Consider the following 19,463-nt stretch of genomic DNA (forward strand, 5'->3'; position numbering starts at 1 on the left):
AAGGAAAATTTGGCCCGGAATAAAAATAGATTGGTTTCCTGCTGCGACCATCCCAAAATTCCTGAACAATTGCCTGTGGGAAGCTGCTCTGGCATGCAGCCTGTTTAGGACAATTCTGGGTAAGGAATAGCTGGCTGCTTGGACATCTCGGCTCTTCGGCTTCAAAAACAGAGAAATGAAGTCATGACTGTGAGTCAAAATGAAATGGAATCTAATCCCTAAACATGCAGATCATTAGCAGCTTCTCCTAAGTCATCCAGCTGTACTGGATGGTTTAAGGATGTACTGGAATTTATTTTTAAACTCCTAATTCATTAGTTTTATGTTTTAAGAGTTACAGAGTGACAAGAGCTCAAGAAAGAGAATGCAGATATAAGAAAGAAGAAAACTAATAAGGTACCAGCAAATTCCATTATATCTGAAAAGCCACTTCTCTCCTGTGCTAGAAGTTTAAACCTATAGTAAATCTGACAAAGATCAGGATGAAATTATGCTAAATCGCTGCATTAAAAAAAACCAAAACCAACATACAGACTACAATTAAATTGTAATTGGATTTGTCATTTCAAAGTATTAGCATCAGATTTCCAGATAAAACAGGGTGACATACTCTTATGCTAATAAACAGAAAGTTAGCAAAGTAAACAAATGCTGTGTTTCTACTGTAAGGAAATACGTGTGCCAATGAAGCAACCTTTTCAGCACAGAAGTAATTTAATACCCAAACCAGATGAAAAGTGATCTCTCTGGGAATAGCACAGCTGCTAAAATCCAAGTCAGTTTTTATTAAATCATCAAGTCTGTTTATGTAAAACAAGGCTCTCTTAAAATGACCTCCAAGAGGAAATGATTTGCTAACTAAAAAATTGATACCTGCATTTAATTTATCTACATCGATGTATGTTTTTAGTGTTTTTATATATCAATATGTCCTGGATCAGAGATAAAAAGAAGAAGAAAAAAACAAAACCAAAAAAGCTTATTCTAACAGTTTAATTTCCCAGACTCCACCATCATAAAGTTTTTCCCTTTTTTTTTTTCTTACATATAAGTATTTTTTTGAACCAAATTACTTTAGGTAATACACATAGAATTTCTGCAAACCATACTTTTGGAAAAGATTAGAAAATAATCACTTCTAGCTACTGCTCAGCTTTCAGCTATTCAAGAGGGTAGACATGTTTCTAAAAATAACAGCAGTTTTAAGTTTAGTGCTTCAACTTTTGAGGAGAAAATGGACATTAATAGTCCTTCAAAACTTGTCAAATGTGCCCAGATAGCCTAGAGAAATAACAGGAATACTGCAGAAGAAGAAATTGTGCAAGTCCTCAAAAAAATGATAGTGCCTCAAGAGGTTTTGATAGCTGTTTGAAAGAAGAAGGGCAAGTGCAGTGAAAAGAACGGAAAGAACTTCTTGCAGTAAGTCTCAAGGTATATAAAAGTGAACTAAATTAATGGCACTTCCAAGCAGGCCAAATCATGAGTCAAAACCTCTGAATCTTCATATTGAGATATCCCAGTCAAAACTTCTTCAACTCGCACTACATGGCCATAGAAAACTTGCCAGAAAATACTTTTCAAGGCCACAGTACAGGAACACAATCCAAGACTGCAGAGGAGGCCCCACACAGACACATGAGTGGGCTGCCCTAGTGTTCTGGCAAGACACAGCTCAGATCCAAGCAACAGCTGTAAATCCATTAGGTGACTCAGGACTGTCAACACTAGCATCAAAATGAAACAGTCTTCTCAATAAAGAAATGTTATGGAAGTCATTTTTTTCCTTAAGTGTTCTTTATAGGTTTGTTCTGTACCATAAAACAGAAATTTAGACAACTTCACATATTTGTAATGATACTAAGTTCAAGAAAGCTAAAAAGATATATTTATTAATCGGACATCAGAAATAATTTCTTAAACAACTAAAAACAATACCAATTTTATTCCTTCCTACAAAGCTAAAAGATATTGACAGTATTTACATGACAAAATGTTCAGAAATTTGTTGGTCCTAATCTCTACTTGGTTTCTTTAGCTATGACTAGAATGTTTATGTGGAGGTAGCATGCTAATAGGTGATGGCAAAGAAATTTGGAAAACAGCTAAAAAAGAAGGGTATGAGGGCAAAAGAACTTTAGCTGAAGTGAGAACACAGATTCCAAGCCCTAAGGAAGGAAGAGAACACGTCAAATACAAAGCAGTCCTCAGCACCCCAAGACTGACCTAGAGCAAGACCATTCTGTACATATAAATAAAGTACAGACAAACTCTGACTTACTTTTGTTGAACAGGCTGTGCACTTATCAAATGCCAGGCTGACTGGAAGAACATTATCAAATCTTGATAAAAATCCACGGATCTGGAAGATGAAAAAAATTACAATACTATTTTATGATTACAAAAAATATTTGCAAAATTCCACATGAACTGGACACATACATTCGATAAAAAGATAAAGAATGGCTATAACTAGGGTAATACTGTTCTAACACAGTGACCCCCAATAACACCTGTAGTAAATTTATACTCAATATATATACACTGGTTTTTTATATACAAATAATAGCACTACTATCTAAATGCAACACTATTTAAACATAAATAGAGGCACAGCACCACCTGGAGTTTGACTTTTCTGATTGCAAAGTTCAATCAAAAATAAAAAGTCATGGTATAACCAGTTAAACGCTTTTTTTTTTTCCCTCATCTCTATAACATATAATCTGAAAACTTAACTGTCGCGCATTCCTAAAGCGTTGTTAAAATGATACCACTGATAACACAATTTTAAAATTCCAGACCACTGTTTCTGGTAACAGAGCTAGCACTGAAAACACTATGGAGCAGGGTTTGATCATTTAGACCATGAACTCTTTTGGAGCATTGATCATCTTTTTTATTCTGTGCTTTTACAGGTCTATTACAATGAAGAGACGTCGCTAAGAACAAAACTTAAGTAGCTCTGCAACACAAATAATAATGCCTTAATTAATATTGAAGTCTATTATGGAAAATACTTCCAAGATGCACACCACACATTTAATGCAGTTGAATGGCATAAACCCCTGGAGTCAATAGCAATTTAAACAGTATTAAAACTAAGGTATTTTTGCAGAAACACCAAGACACACATAATGTTAGAATACAAAAATACAGTCATTTTTAAACAAAACCCACACCCAGGAAAAGAAAGGAAAACAACAAAAACCACATTGCTTTGTATTTCTGTTATCCTAGGAACTCCACAACAGTTCCTGGAAATAAATTCAGTTAATTTATGACAGACTAAGACTATGAATGTGCAATATTTATTATCCACAAAGGAATACCTTCTTAATAAAGAGGACTGCTGCATTCCAAATGAACAACGAACAGACACAAAAAACCACACCAGAAAGTAACAGTTAATTCCAGACCCCTGGAGAAAATATTGCACTCCCTGAGTTGATTAGATGGGTGACTGCTAAGAGAAACCAGCAGTTTGTAAAAGGATTAGATGTCACAATATTGGAAAAAAAATGGTCTATTTTCATTCTATACTGACTAAAGTTATATTTGTGTTAGAATGTCTAAAATAGAAGATATTCATGATAGTCACTAAATGTAAATGTGAAAACAGACATAGGGTTGACAGAAGTCATAATTCAATGAAAACTTTTCCAATTAAAATCCATATTTGATATGGATCATATCTGAAAGCATAGCCCAAACCAGAACAATAATGCAAGTAAAATCATATAGGGGTATAAAACAAAACAGACAGGACTGACTGGACAGTTAACATTCTCATCATCAGGAAATATATGAACTGTGAGATCATTATTTTTCCCGTAGAAACAGTACATTTTTTAAGTTTTACTCAAAAATATTCTAGAAAAATATTACTACATAACATAATATTTCTAGCTTTTTGTTGGGAAAAAGAAAAATCACTTCTTCGCTATCCCTTTTTAGATTTTAAGAGAAAGTTCCAATTACAGATCTGTTTTCCAGAGGTCTGGAGCATAGTCACCATTTTGAAACAAAGTCACCGTATATGTATAAGACTTAGAAAGATTCAACCGTCAAAATTACTTAAGTTATTTTTAAAAACAAACTGACCTAGCGTAAGTAAAATCTCTTTCATATTATCATCCCATATGATCACAGAAAACATTCAGATAAATCAGAAGGGAGTACCTGGATCATCAAATGAATGAGATTTAGATTTGGCTTTTTCTTCCTATTGAGATATGAGGTCAAAAAATCTCCCTCAGATATACTGCAGCAGTTGGCATAGGTTGGGCCCGGCTGACAACAGCATTAGCATATTAACTACAGATAACCCTATAGGATAAGGGAGTAACTTAGTTATAATGAAGTACCCTGACTGTAAACAACCTGTCAGTCACTGTGAAAGTCACAAACTTCTCAATTAGTGCCAAGGTTGGAAACTGTTGAGAACCTTCCAGACGAGCAGATTATGAATGCCAGGGAGGACAAAAGCCCCATAATGAGGCTATCTGAACAAGGCAATCGAGAATTGGATATTCCCTACCAATCCTGCAGCTGACACTGACCACGGTAACAAGCAGAAAAACTTCAGGGGTATGGGGGAGAGACTGCTGAGAAAGAACGAGAGACTCCAGAATTACTGGAGAGAGAGAAGCCAGGGAGAACCTCGGGGGACCCCACTGCATAAAATGACCCATGCGTAAACAATGGTTACTACATAAAATTAGAAACAAAATTAGACTGATTTTATATAGACCAGACCCTGTGCTTACCTGGATGTTGCAAAGAAAACATACTAATAGCTTTACCTTTTTCTGCATCAAGATTCATTCTTAGCGCAAAAAAAATTAGCATCAATAGAATCTAAAAATTCCACTTGGCAACAAATAAATGATTTATTTATACAATGGAAGCATACAAACAGAGTCACTCAGATAAGCAACATAAAGAAAGAGGCACAGAATACTTTTAATCCCAAGGAGGTTGTAGCAAGGTGGGGGTCGGTCTCTTCTCCCAAGTAACAAGCGATAGGACAAGAGGAAAAGGCCTCAAGTTGTGCCAGGGGAGGTTTAGATTGGATATTAGGAAAAATTTTTTCACCGAAAGGGTTGTCAAGCATTGGACCAGGCTGCCCAGGGAAGTGGTGGAGTCACCATCCCTGGAGGTACTTAAGAGACGTGTCGATGCAGCGCTTAGGGACATGGTTTAGTGGTGGGCTTGGCAGTGGTAGCTTAATGGTTGGACTCAATGATTTTAAAGGTCTTTTCCAACCTAAACGATTTTATTCTGATTCTATGATTATGGGGATAAGATTAGCAGGCAGTTTTTTGAAGGACTGTATCAATATAACAAATAAAGACGAGTCTATCCAGCAATCTGAAAAATGGTACCCTTAACACATTTGTAACTAGAGTTTGGGTTGAGTAGAAGAATAAAGACTGCTGTATTGCACCAGAAATACATTAATATTTTGGAGAACCATAATAATTGTGAGTTGGCTGGATTTGAATTTTTTTTTTTTTTCAAACTCAGAAGGAATTTAAAAAGTGAACAAAAGTAACTTTGAGATGCTCATATTGTCAGCTCTGATGGGGAATAATAATAATAATAATAATAATAATAATAATAATGTCATCAGAGGTTGCCTTATTCACATACTGTCCGCTCCAAATAAATTCCTGCTAAGTAGGTAGCAGGAATTGTGTCCCCACAAGTAGGACAGACGTAATGCCAGGAAGACAACTACCTTGGCCTGTGTGATGGATTTTTTTTTTTATTATTTTTTTTTTTTTTAAACAAACATAGGGAGTCAGTCCTTCAGGGAATGGAATCAGCATAGAGTATGTTTTTGTTAAGGAGGCAAAGTCTGTGATGCTTGCCTTCTATCAGTTCCCAGCTTTTAAACAAAAGCATTTACTCACAAATTATTTACCTGATGAGGAACAAGTCCAAGAGAAGTAGGTGGTTCATTCATTCTATCATCACTACTGCTGGCCACAGCATAACCACTGCCAAAAATCCAAGAAGGAAAACAAGAACAAGGCAACATACTGAACAGTCAAAATTTCCAGTAAGCTTCAAGACATTTTGTTACAGCTTACATTTTAGAATCTGGAAAGGAATCTATATGGAAAATCTGTTTCATAGTAACTAAGATTCAGCATGGGAATACAAAAACCCTTTTTCAGAATCAGGCTCAGAGATTTGTAACATATTCATGTCCAACTCCTAACTCACTTTTTTTTTTTTTCACAGATTTGGAAGACAGAAAACAAGCCTAAATGTCAGGTTACAGAATTTCAGAGTAATTTCTTTATCAACCCACTTAAGTTTAACTAAGATTTTGCAATATTTGGCTTATCTCGAAGCCCTTCATGTGACAAAAGTAGTTATGATAGCTCCTCATTACACTCAAACACTCTCCTGAGCAAAGGAATGCCAAGATCCACTAACGAATACTTTCTTCTTTTGAAATATTCTCACTACTTTTCTACTTTTAAACTCAGAAAGAGAGAAACTCCCAATTTCCAAGACAAAAACTTAAGATTTGATGAATCAGTTCTCTCTTAAACACTGTTAAATTACAGTAATATAGTAGATATGACCTATATATGACATTAATTTACAGGCAACATTACACCTTACAAAATTGTCCTACTTAATGTGTACTTCCTCCTCCTTCTCCCAAAAGATTATATTAAATAAATCTTATTTCTCAGAGAACACCTTCTGAACACCAATCCTTGTCTCAGAAATGACTCACCCTTCTGGATGCTGTAAAACAGAAACCATTAATTCCACTGCAAGAGCTCCAGCTATCATGGCTAATCCAGGTCGACTGACCGTGCACTGTTGATCCAATGTCCGATCCCTGGTGGACTACAAAGATAGACAATTCTAAAGGAAAGAAAAAAGTAACTCAAAAGTAACTAGCTGCCCTACTACAAAAAACATCTTTAGTTCTGTGCAATTCATTTCTTTGATCTTCCAAATAAAAGATGAGCTATTTCTTAATCCTGTGTACATCAAATCCCTTTATGAAAAACCATTTAAAGGAAATAAAAAATCAAGTCACAACAAAAGGGATACATAATCACCATTTGCATAAGGTTCTACTCACATCCCCTGGTGCCACAACATCATTGCAGAAGTAGCAACCCAGTTTATAGCCAGGGATATTTGAAAAGAGTGATGATCCCAAAAGATCAGAAGAACCAGAGGCATTGTTGAAACATGAATCACCAGATTCTTGCTGTTTTGGTTTCTTTAGTCCGTGTCTCATAACAACAAATGTGTCAAATCCCAGTGCAGCGTTGATGACCAACTGTGAACAATGAAGAGAAAACAACAGACTTTAAGTGAGCCAAAAGGGGAGGGGAAAAAAAAGGCCTCAAGGTTTCATTCACTGTAGATTTCAAAAAAACCCCACATGCTGTAGATGGATGAACAACCTATTAACTGCATATCTATCACCCTAGCCATAAACAACAGATTTTCTGATAGGTACAAAATTCCAGTTGTCAAGCATTTAGAAAAAACAAAACCAAAGTCTGTTTCAGAAATCCACAAACCATTACCTTTTTCTGTGTCTTCCAGGGAAATGTGATACAAATTAACGACTCCCTCTAATTGTTACACAAACCTACGCACACTTGCTGACAAAAAAAAAGGAACGGGAACTCCATAAATGTGTTGTGGTAGTTTACATCTGAAGCTAGGTTCACACCGACTAACATTCAATGTCTCACTAAAGTTACTGAAGCTGCTATGCACTGACATGAACTAACATACATATATCCAAATTTGGCCCAATATTTATACAATGATTAGTATTGTTATTGGAAAAACTTATTTTGGTTCCAGCTCAGAATTTATTTTCAAGTTTGCTGCACATTCTGTATACTCATATTCTCTAAGTACTAAAGTATTCCAAGTGCCATTTAAGTACAACAGTGGCTATCAATAATAAGTTTTCATGTCATCTGAAATTCTATATGTAGTCTTTTCAGTTCACTGTAGTCTGAAATATAACTCATTAAACACTCCTATGTGACAAAGCAATGAAACACAAGTCTGTTATCCAAAAAAATTTCTGCTCAGTGAGGAAAGCAATTAATGCTTACTTATGGTCTTCATATGCATCTGTTTAGGCACATGGGGAGCACGAGCAGCTGTGGTACACAATTACACTGTCATCATTTTCCCCTTTCTCTTCAGTTTGTGACAAGTCCTGAGAGTAATCTGAAGCTATATGCATTATGACCGAAATATCATAAAACCAACACTTAAACTAGCAGATTTTACTAAACTTACAGGCAATGATTTAGATATAGCAAAACGCAAAAACGATTATACAATAATGACTGTAGCCAGTAAAATATGAAGGAAGATATTATACTGCTTCATATGCAGATATTTTTAGATAGAAATTCTAGTACAGCAGTTTGTAATTTTTCATTCTTATAGCCAGGAATTATTTAAAAGAGGGACTTTGAGGGAAGCTGTCAAGAATTAGCCGTCTTAACTAATACGCTTGTGAGTTTCATCATCATTCTTGGTATTTCAAATAATTTCTGGATATTCACTTTCAACCTTGTTGTAGTTTATTCTTTCCTCAGAACTAAAGTAGAACCATGCTGTTGAATCTGTGGTAGCACAGCCAGTTGTACAGCAAACAATTAAAAGAATGCATCTTCTCACTACATCTACCTGTAAAACCTGAAGATGGTACTACTTTTTCAAAATATGAATAACATGGCATGGCTGGTATTACCAGAAATTAATAATATTGCTGAACACTTCCCACTGCAATAAAATGTTTCTCTCTCTTCAATTTACTGTCCAGCAACTATTTGAATCTAACTGATTGACCCTTAATCAATAAAAGAAAAAAATCATCTGTTTTTGATAAAGAGACTACGGAAAAGTGTATCATTTGGCATGTGTTTCAAAAAGCACGAGCAAAATTTTAAAAGTTCCAGTGCTCAGCAGGAACAGGTACTTAACATCTGACACATTTGAATTCTGTGTTTGTCTAAGATACTTGTTTTGGGAGGAAGGACTGCAGGAAGACTGAAGATCATCAAGGAAACTGAATGATTACAGGGGGAAACCAACTCTTATTTCTACCCCTTATAGAGAACTTTACACAGATTACCACTCACTATGTTCTTCATTTTCTGTGTGCCTGTTTTGAGACCCTGGGGTCCCAACTGCAGCAGTACTTCAGATCTGCAGCTGTCACACAAATTCACATTTGAAGTAGAGCTCCCATTAATATTTATCAACATGAAGAACACTGAAAAGCAGATACTGAGCATTTCAGTTTGGATACCTTGAGATTTCAGCGCTGCGCTTATTCAGTGACAGAGAATTCCATCTCCTCACATCAAAGTGATCTTATGAACACCAAGTAACTGTGATGCAGTCAGACACACTACGCCACTGAATATCAGAGAACTGTCACAAAGAAATTACAAAATTTGTCCTCAAGTACAAATTTGAACACTGTAAAACAAATATAGTGGGGGACTGCTAGCTAAGCAAACATGGGGGGAAAAGTTTTGGAGATCATGAAAACAACCTTATCCTGACTGAACCAGGCAGGGGGGCTACATACAGAACTGCACATATTGCTTACAACCAGCAACCATCGTACATACGAAATAGGAGGCTGGCACTTTCCAGTTTCAATACCCAGCTTTGCAAACTTATTTTTTTATGTCATTTCTGTGATGTTTTTAAACAGATAGGAGATTGCTGAAAGACCACAGGTGCAAACTGAAGAAAAGACAGTAGGATTAAGTAGGAACTGATTAAGTGATCAAGTTACATACACTCAGTTACACCTGAAGTGAAGTCCACACTGATCTTTTCACTGCAGTGTAGTTCACTGGCAAAGGGAAGTTCCTTTGAGCTACAAAGACATACAAGCCTATTTCTCAGGATCAGAAATCTATTTAAAATAAGAAAAAAAAAGAAAGAAAAGAAAATAATCTAAGACCTTGGCTTAAAAAAAAAATATGAGAGAACTGTTTGATCTGGAAAAAACCTGCTTGCAAAGCAGGTGCAGAGGAAATTTAGTTAAGTTCAGATGAACATAAACTTCAGGAGAAAGGGGAATATACCTTGAATTTATAAGATAAAACTAGTTTGCAAATACCACAAATCTGCACTCTCTCTCCTTTCTACTGTCCAGTTTTTTGGAAATAAATATAAACACAAACAAAAGAAACAACTAACAACTATTAGGAAACTAGAGTTGTCATAGCTGAAAAATCACAGAAGTCAGGAAATACAAAAATCAGAGACTGGATAAAACATTGACTCGGCTGTGTCACGTGTATGTTTTCTTTTACTCTTTTGTGTTACGTTCACAACTTAATATATTGCTATGGACATCATTATATTTATGCCACAAAATACACAGGATATGCACCGTGGTTAAACTGACATGTTAAAAGCTTAATACCTGCATTTTCTGATTTTGTGCTATTTTAACTGAGCAGACATGAAACTGCACAATTCTTAAATGAATTAAGAAATATCAAGATTACTTGAGACTGTTAGTAAGGTCTACATCATGATAGCAAGGGAAGTAAGCGTTCAGGATAATTTAGTTGGATTCTTCAGCAAAACCATATTCTCAACACTGCATTAATTTTCAGAAAGATGCTGCTTCCAGAATCCTGTGTGATTTAGAATATTCTTGCACAGGAAAAGTTTGGATGCCACACTGTCTTAAAGAATAAAATTCACACAAAAGTAAAGGCTCTATCATTCATATCTAATTCTCAGTAAGATTTGTAGGACAGGACAAAATGGCTCAAAATCTTCTCCCCATGTGCTTTCGTAACTCTCCTGGAAAAATTTTGTTAAGCTTACATTTTATTTGTCAATCTGGTTCATTTGATCAGATCTGTATACTGATGTTTTAACATTTTGACTACATAAGCATTTATGCATACAGTTTCACTCATCTCATATACAGAGTATAATCTATAAAGCTTCAGATACTGGGTTTTTTTAAATATATAAATTTAGAATCTTAATTTCATGTACTGCAGCCCTCTCCTTTCATTTTTCTTTGCCTGTAACATGAGGATATTACTTTTAAGCTACAGAAATAGCTGAAGCATTCAACACTACCTGAGTAAGTGTCACGGGCAGAGTTTGGATGCGCTGGCTCAGCACAACAGTATGTTTTCCAATAAGGCAATGAGAAAATCCCAAAGTTAACTTTTGACCAAAAAGTGCTGGCATACGTCTTAAGTTCAGAATTCACTTTCTGATTTGTCACTTTTGAGATATATTTTGAAAACGTGGTTTTGGACAAGTTTCTACAATTCACATCCCCTATCAGTCAATCATTACTGTAATGTCTTTCGTCCTCCTTACTATGATTCTCTTACTATGAAATTACTTCTCTTAGTATTACTATGCAATACTAAGTATTACAGTACTTAGTATTACTATGTACTTAGTATTACTATTATTTAGTATTCGTATTAGTATAGTACTTAGTATTACTATTATTTAGTACTTAGTACTATAAGTACTTAGTACTTAGTATTACTATTGCAGTACTTAGTATTACTATGCAATACTAATGCCCTTGGAGATGCTCAAAAGATACTGACTAGACAAGACCCTGAGCAACATGCTGTAAGTTGGCCCTATTTTGAACAGGGAGTTGGACCAGATCACCTCCAGAGGTCTCTTTCAACCTCTGTCATTCTGTGATACAAGTTTCTATTTCCCTGTTTCAACATTCTCTTTTCGTCTCATTCAGAATCTTTGCGGCTACAGAAAACAAGAAAACATTTCTGCAGAATCACAAAACATTGGACAAGTATTTCAATTTCCCATAAAGTTCTTTCAGGTATACATAGCTGGTTGATATGCAAGAGCTGAAATACAGTGACAAGGATATTAGCAAGGTATGGTACAATACCTTCCTCTTGCTGGCTGCAATTACAGCAGGAAGCCATCGGCTCTCTCTAGTGTCCATTAGTAGGAAAACAACATCATGAGCATCAATAAGCTCTTCAAGTTTAGCCACATCCTTCCGAGCCTGTGCCATTGTTACTTCAGAAAAATTCACTGGGTGGCCTGGCATAGGGATGCTCATGTTATAGCCTTCTGAACTCTAGATGGAGACAGACAGAAACCAACATATTAAAAAGATAACCTCGTGACTGAACAGAATGATTATAAAGTTCAATACAAAACTGTAGAGTACAAATTCAATTACCGTTTGGCAGAATGGCAACTTTATTCTTTACATCTCTCTGTATATCAGTGCTGCGCATTAAACACAGTGCTAAAGTTTCTGAGGGAACGGCAGTCTCAGCTGCTACATTTACGCAGAACAGAGCAGCTCAATGCAAACACCCTAGCCTGGGCCATGACAGCAAACCAACCATGTTCAGGTGGCTCTGTGCCTGAACTAACAAGCCCAGTCTCTCAGAAAGTCTTATTAGGTCTGGCAAACCTCTACAAGAAGATAGCTGAACTGCTCCTAATCCCAGAGGTAACAAACATCACTATCAAAGCAAGCAGACCGATCTTACATATGATTATGATCGTGCTGTTAAACTTTGATAAAATCTTTGTCCTGGATTATCTTCGCAGCCACTTCACACACAATGTTAATGGGATGCAGTTTATATTTCTGATATTGAATATTAACTCAACTACAGTAAGACAGATGTGAAGTATCACACATTCTCCTCTTTGTTTTAAATTCTTTACGAGAAGAACAATAGTCTCAAATGAGTTTCATGTAATTCGACCAGCCATATGTGAACTTGATATAGAAGAAAATCACTTCTGAGACTTGTTACTCCAGCACTTGGATGTCTGGAGGCTTGCACTATGCAGATGCTGAAAGAGCCCGTTCTTATTGCAGAAACATATGCCTCTTCCAACTCTGTATTTGGGCAAGGCATATTGAGCAGAAAATGGCTAAAGAGCCAAATAAGCATATACAATGCATATACAATGCAAACTCACTCATTTGGAAATATGTTAACACAATCTGCCAGCCATCTGCTCTAAGAGAATAATGGATCCTTCATATATGCTACAGAGGCATAGGCCTTGCCAAAGTCTCCTTGCTTGTCACTGTGCTGTAAGCAACTAACAATTTAAAAGCCAAAATGTAAAAGCTAGATGTACCAAACATAAAATTACATGGGAAGAGAGGAGAGGAACGTTGGTGGAATGTGCTTTTTTATAGAGCAATTACATGCACAACGCATAAATCCAGGTGAGCCAAATAACCAGAATGGTGAAGTATACATTCTATACATCATAAATATCCCTGAATATAAAAAGAAACAGACACATAGAGCAGCTTGGGGAAACAAATTTGGGTAATATCTGCATTAACAATAGCAAAGGATGCACCTTTTTTTTTGCCCCTTCTTCTTCCCCCCTCCCACCACCTCCAAGGGAAAAAATGTAGAGTCCACAGTGATCTAGTATGCTGTTAACAGGGCAGCTCCACTGTGTCCCAGAGAGGACAGCCTGGGTTCTGCACCACCAACACAGACAATTACCTTCACTGTTGTTATCTCCTCCAAAAAGCTGTGGCAGGAACACAAAACTTAATCCATGCTGTGTATGAGTAATATGTTTATGGATAATTTGTCAAGCCCCTGTACTGCATACAAGTGCTGATTTATTAGATAAGTATAACTGACACTGGTGGTGACTTAGGAGGTCAATTTTTGCTCAAAAAACTAAAACGAACGAGCAAACAAGTAAGTTGAACGCTAGCTGCATGGAAATATGGTAACAAGGTCTGTAAAATACTAAAATCTTATCAGAATTCAGAAAAACACTCTATCTAGTGACTGTAGCTGCAGGAATACATACAAGTCTAGCAGCTTCAATAGCTTCAATTTTATTTGAATAACTGTCCCTTGAAAAAAAGACGCCAGTCACTAATACAAGTGGCTGAGGTACACTTTTGCAGCCAAATGCTGGCAAAAAGAGCTAAAAGGGTACCTTGCGATAGTACATACTTATTATTTGAAGGAGGAGTAAGTGTGCATATATCCCGAAAGACAGATCTCATTCATTCCACAGAATCCCAAAATCTCAGGGAGTCTCTACATGAAAAAAGAATTTTGCTTGACTGCTCACAAAAAGGCTTACATCTTAAGACCAGAACCTTCATACTAACAAAAGCTTTAAAATGCCTCCAAATTATCCAAAACAAAATAATTACCATCCCATAAAGTATTAGAATCACAAACTTATTAAAAGAAAGGGACTGTGTGTTGACATGTGCAAAATCATAAAAGATAATGCACTCTCCAGCACTTTCATTGATAGCTTACCGAAGCTGTGCTTGAGGCTCCAGTGTTTTTGTTTTGGTTTTTTTAAAGCAGACAGACATCAAAATGTTGCAATTTGTGGTGCTACCATAACCTTCTCTCTCATTTTTATTCATATTTCTATTCACTTTCTGCATTCTTTCTTAAACCATGGCTCAGATCACTTAGAAGATATCTGTGCTCTATATATTAAACCTGAACAGAAGTGTGCCATGGGTAGGTACACAGAAAATTAAGAAATGTGATGCTGCCATCATTGAATTGTTCTATTGGAAATACCTACATAAAGTGGCTCCCCATGCAGAATAGTACAAAGGATGATAAAATACCGAATACACTGGAGTTCCATGACTGAATACTTCAGGAAATGATTGTATAAGAGAGTCAATAAGATGAAGTTCCACAGCAGCTATATGAATGACTCTGTGCATTACCTACTTGTAACAAAAGGCTGTGAATCCGTAAATTCTGCTATTTCCGAGTCCTCCCTTCTTTTTTATTATAAAATTCTAAGCTACAGTTAATGATAATCTTAGAAGTGGAATGAAACAAATCAAAGCTCCTTGCCAAAGCACTCCTCCTTGTTTCATTTGCAATGATGAGGTGGTTACTCTTCCAACTAGAAAGGATGTAAAATTAAAAAAATAAAAAAGAATTCACATAGGGCAGACAAGCATTTCAAAGTCAACCAGGAGAAACTGCATTTTGTGTGCAAAATATTACTCACATTGAAATCAAAGAAAGTAAATTAGACTGTAAGTGAATTGCACAGAGATGTAAAACGAAATTTTCAGAAATGCCTTCAGAACCAGCATCACTGCTCGGGTTCCCATGGGCTTGAAAGGACTGTGTGGGTTTCCAAACAGCAAGAGACAGCTTTGGCTGCTCCTTCAGTATGAGAGAAATGAGCAGGCTCAAAAACAACTAATCTTTCTATTCAAAGACATTTATACTGGTACATATGGGTTTTGGTAACAAGCAACAGTGCAGTCTGCAGTAACAGATGCAGCTCTATTTTGAGAAGTCTAGCAAAATCAGCTGGGTTATAAAAATCTCATATATAGTAGCTTCACTGTCCAAACCGTCCCAAAGCACCAAGACTTTACCCAGGCTAATTAAAGACTTACTGTTAGTCCACGTGCTTGGCCTGCTGCTTAAACCTAACCACTCTCACATGCTGTCAGCATGATATTAACTGAACCAGAGTTTTTACTGTTAAGCCCTGTTAATTCTTCTTAATGCTAGCATGTTGTTTCTCTTTATACGTACTGATGGTCAAACATAACAACACGAATTCTACTGCAGAAATGAGTTTGACAAAAAAATGTATTAGAAACATTCTGTTCTAAGGGTACTCACGATCTGTGCAATGGCTTTCTCCTCATTTGTGCGACAAAGCTATGAAACTAGGTTTGGGTCCCACTGAAGCCTGATCAGATGTGACTCACCCAGGGCACAAGGAAGCAATAGAGAATGCATAACACTGATGGGGATAACGTGCTAAGAAAAGAGTGGTAGATGCAGAACATTTGAGGCGTGTGGTAGAGGGAAAATTCCTTACATATAGTATGGATTGCACATTATGTATGCTACTACTGAACAGGAAAATTGGTTTTTTCCTATATGTACCAAACGTCCTAACACTTATTGATACAGGCTCAGTAAAGCATTGTTATTGGTTCCCTCTTATTACTGGAAGTTCCTCTCCAGGTTATATTTAACTTTTTTTTTTTTTTAAAAATCACTCATCACTATCTCAAGATTCCATAGTACAGCTGGTCTTTTGCTTTCTTGGTTATTTCTAACAAGAAAACTCATAACACTAACTTTTGGTCTTTATCTCCACATGCAAAACCGTATCAGTCAGGATTCCACAAATAGGTTTTATTTCTTCTAATTAAACTACTCATTCTTTCTCAATATTCCTGTTTTCATTTTCTCAAGTTTAAAAAGTGAGAAATCATGTGACACAAATCCTAGTTAGCATCATGTTGGTGCTCTGTGTGACACCGCACAGATGCTTTCTTTTCTGTACTTGTTCTACTATTTAATATCTCTATAACTCAATGAATATCATCAAGTAACAATAACACTATAGTGCAGCAAGGTTAAACAAAATTTTAGGAACTTTCAGAGAGTCTCTTCTGATTCACCTAGCAAAATTTCTGAAAGTGAAATATTTAGCATTTTTTCATACTGGGGATCATTATTTGATATTAAAATATTCACTGAATTAGTACTTAGTACCAATACTGATTTCATAAATAATGACAATAATAGGATTATTATTCTATCATATAGAATATATCATATCATAATTCTATCATATCATAATTCTATCATATCATAATTCTATCATATCATAATTCTATCATATATCATATTCGTATTATCATTCTATCATATCAACACAAATAAAAACAGAAGAAAAACAGAGCAATCCTTGGGTCAAATTAAATGAACGTAAAAATGTTTGGAAACAATCTTCTGTAAAGCTTGTTCACAACACTGATCATCAACAACGTAACTGATCTATATTCCACTGTTCATAACTTAATAATATTATGACTAGTAACACAATCAGTGGCATTCTAAATACCGAATTGCACAGTAAGTATACATAACTCATTTTTATTACACTAAGTGATTAAGATACTGTTTGCCAGCTGAGCTCTCGTAACTATAGCTACCAATTCTAAGACAGTCTGGATTCCAAAGCAAAAACTATAAACAGTCGAGTGACTTCTATCACATGCCAAATGAGTGTAAGAAAATTTTGTCCATGATAAAGCAAGCTGAGAGCGTGTCTATTTTGAAATTATAGGCCATACCAATTCTTCCGTGAAATGAACGATGAAACTAAGAGTACTGCAGATATTTTAAGCTGTTTTTTTTAAATCTACTTTTTTTCAGCATTGAAAATTAGGTGTGTTTGAACATGTGCACTGCGTAATGTTCATATGAGGCACATCTCTGGCGTCAAAGAGGATAAAGGCTGCCACTGGTGGGCCTTTCATCATAAAGCTTCTAAAACAACACAAAAATTCATTCCTGTCTTTTGTTCCCTTTCAACTACGTCATTCTGACAGTAAATGATTACCACCAGGCTCCCCAAAAGAGGAGTACTTTGGTCAAAGGCCAACACTGATATCTTCTCCAGGCTGCTACGAACTACGTCCCTTTTCTGGATCTGATTCAGTTTGCTTAGTTCTTGAAGAAAACAAAAGCAGACAAGAAAGTCCTCTTACATCATCTTAATACTCTGTATTACACTTCCATGCAAAGCAAGTTTCTAATCAATACTTGCTGCTATTAAGTTATTCTGGACAAAACCAACAGAAAACGAACTTTCACTTTTACAAGTAAAAATGTTTCTTTTACTTGTACTACATTACTGATCATTTGTAGAGCAAGATGTCCATGTACAGCAATCTTGAGAACATTAAGTCATTTCATTCCAACAGCAGCATAACCAGTTAAAGATTAAGTATTTGCCTCTTATGTATAAAGTCAACTTAAATAAGACTGCAGATTTTGGGTGTAAAACATAATAGAAAACATCAACAATACATTTATTACTGCCTTCAAGACTTTCTGCTCCCATAACAGACGACCAATGTGTCTAAACTCACATTTAAGAGCAGAGTGGGAAAACACAGTATTAACAGTAGCCATTACTGAAAGTTCCTTAGGACATACTAGACAGGAAAAAATTTTACTTCATCATCAATGAGCTACAACATGATTCAGATGATCCCCAATTATATTTCATTATTACAAATATTTAGTCTCAATAAAGTTTAAGAGGTATGGAGTACCTGAAGTAAGATGCTCATAGATTTGTCAGTAACCAGTGTAACACCTGTGTAGTATTTTTCCCACTCATAATAATGCACAATTAGAAGAACTTGGAATAGTTATTCAAAGTCACTGGTTCTCTTCCAAGGAATGTATTAACACATTTTAAATACTAATCTTACCACTCCTGGGAAGATTTTCTGCAGCCTGTCTGCTGCTGCAAGTGCCTTAGGCTTCCCACCGTTAAGACAGTCTTCAAACTCGTACAGTGGCTGTCGTACTGGGTTGGAGTAGGAGATCTTTGCATTGTCCACAAATGTAATCTTCCTGACTCCCCAACCCTAAACAAGAAAGTAATTTAAATAATGATAAGTACAATGGGCTTAGCCATATACTTTTGAGTAATGCCAGAAACTCAAGAGGAGTTTTGTCCGACTTTTCTAGAAAGATCAAGCTACAAAAGCTTTTGAAGCTATTCACACCAACCACCTTTACTTGCACTGAATTAAGAGAACAGAAAATTTGGTCTGTCCAAATACATCATTTAGCAGTAATCCCTCAAAACCCTACTGAATTCAGTGGGACGTGGTAAACATCCCTGAAAGTAAATATCAGCACAGTTACTTACTTCAAGTGCTTCACTGTGAATTTGATCATATTAGCTTGATCATTTGTTCCAGAATTTCTTGTTCAATCTTTTTTTTTATGTAAATTCAAAACAAATTACTATTCTGCTAAGGTTCTCTTACTACCTGCTATTCTACTGTTAGCACAACTTCAGGTTATTTCCATTGCCTACAGATCTTACTTCTTCCCCGTACTTTATAACATCAACTCATACGTATTATGTGTATTTTAATACAGAGGAATACAACCTTTCTCTTACGTGCCATGGCAGCTGCTCAAAATAAAAAATCATACAGAATTTATGAGAAAGAGCAGATTATTTTTAAGATTAACTCAGGACTTACCATCAAGGTCCTTGCAACACTACAACCCAGTGTACCAGCTCCTAGCAGCAGACACTTGGCAGACACAATTTTTTCCAAATCAAGAGTAGGCACCAACCGCCAGCACATCAATTTCAAATTAAGATCCACTGATGATTCTGCTAATCTATACCATGAAATAAATAGCAACACACTACTGAATGTCCTTATGTTTCTCCAACAAAGCAATTACTTTTATTTCAACTGAAGAAGTTCAATATTTTTGATCAGAAAAAACTTTTTTTTATGCTGCTTGTTCACTTGTGAGATGACACATGCAGTATGCTCTTAACCATAAGTTTTTTACCATTCTGCCATAAATTTTTAACCATTCTGC

The 19,463-nt window shown here is 35.9% G+C and overlaps 1 protein-coding gene across 11 annotated transcripts in view; it reads right to left on the reverse strand.

Moving 5' to 3' along the window:
- Positions 1-19,463, reverse strand: part of ATG7 (autophagy related 7) — a 158,192-nt gene that overhangs the window by 120,363 nt on the left and 18,366 nt on the right. For 10 of the 11 annotated variants that reach the window (XM_072876187.1, XM_072876184.1, XM_072876188.1 and 7 more), the window contains 7 exons: positions 19,109-19,280; positions 18,320-18,478; positions 11,948-12,142; positions 7,115-7,318; positions 6,758-6,873; positions 5,927-6,002; positions 2,279-2,359 (listed from right to left, as the gene is read on the reverse strand). In XM_072876187.1, the coding sequence (XP_072732288.1) occupies positions 2,279-2,359; positions 5,927-6,002; positions 6,758-6,873; positions 7,115-7,318; positions 11,948-12,142; positions 18,320-18,478; positions 19,109-19,280 (1,003 nt within the window). The remainder of the gene's footprint in view (positions 1-2,278; positions 2,360-5,926; positions 6,003-6,757; positions 6,874-7,114; positions 7,319-11,947; positions 12,143-18,319; positions 18,479-19,108; positions 19,281-19,463) is intronic. The other variant, XM_072876195.1, reaches the window with a different exon arrangement.

This window comes from Ciconia boyciana, chromosome 11 (assembly GCF_034638445.1).
Source record: "Ciconia boyciana chromosome 11, ASM3463844v1, whole genome shotgun sequence".
Taxonomy (NCBI): domain Eukaryota; kingdom Metazoa; phylum Chordata; class Aves; order Ciconiiformes; family Ciconiidae; genus Ciconia; species Ciconia boyciana.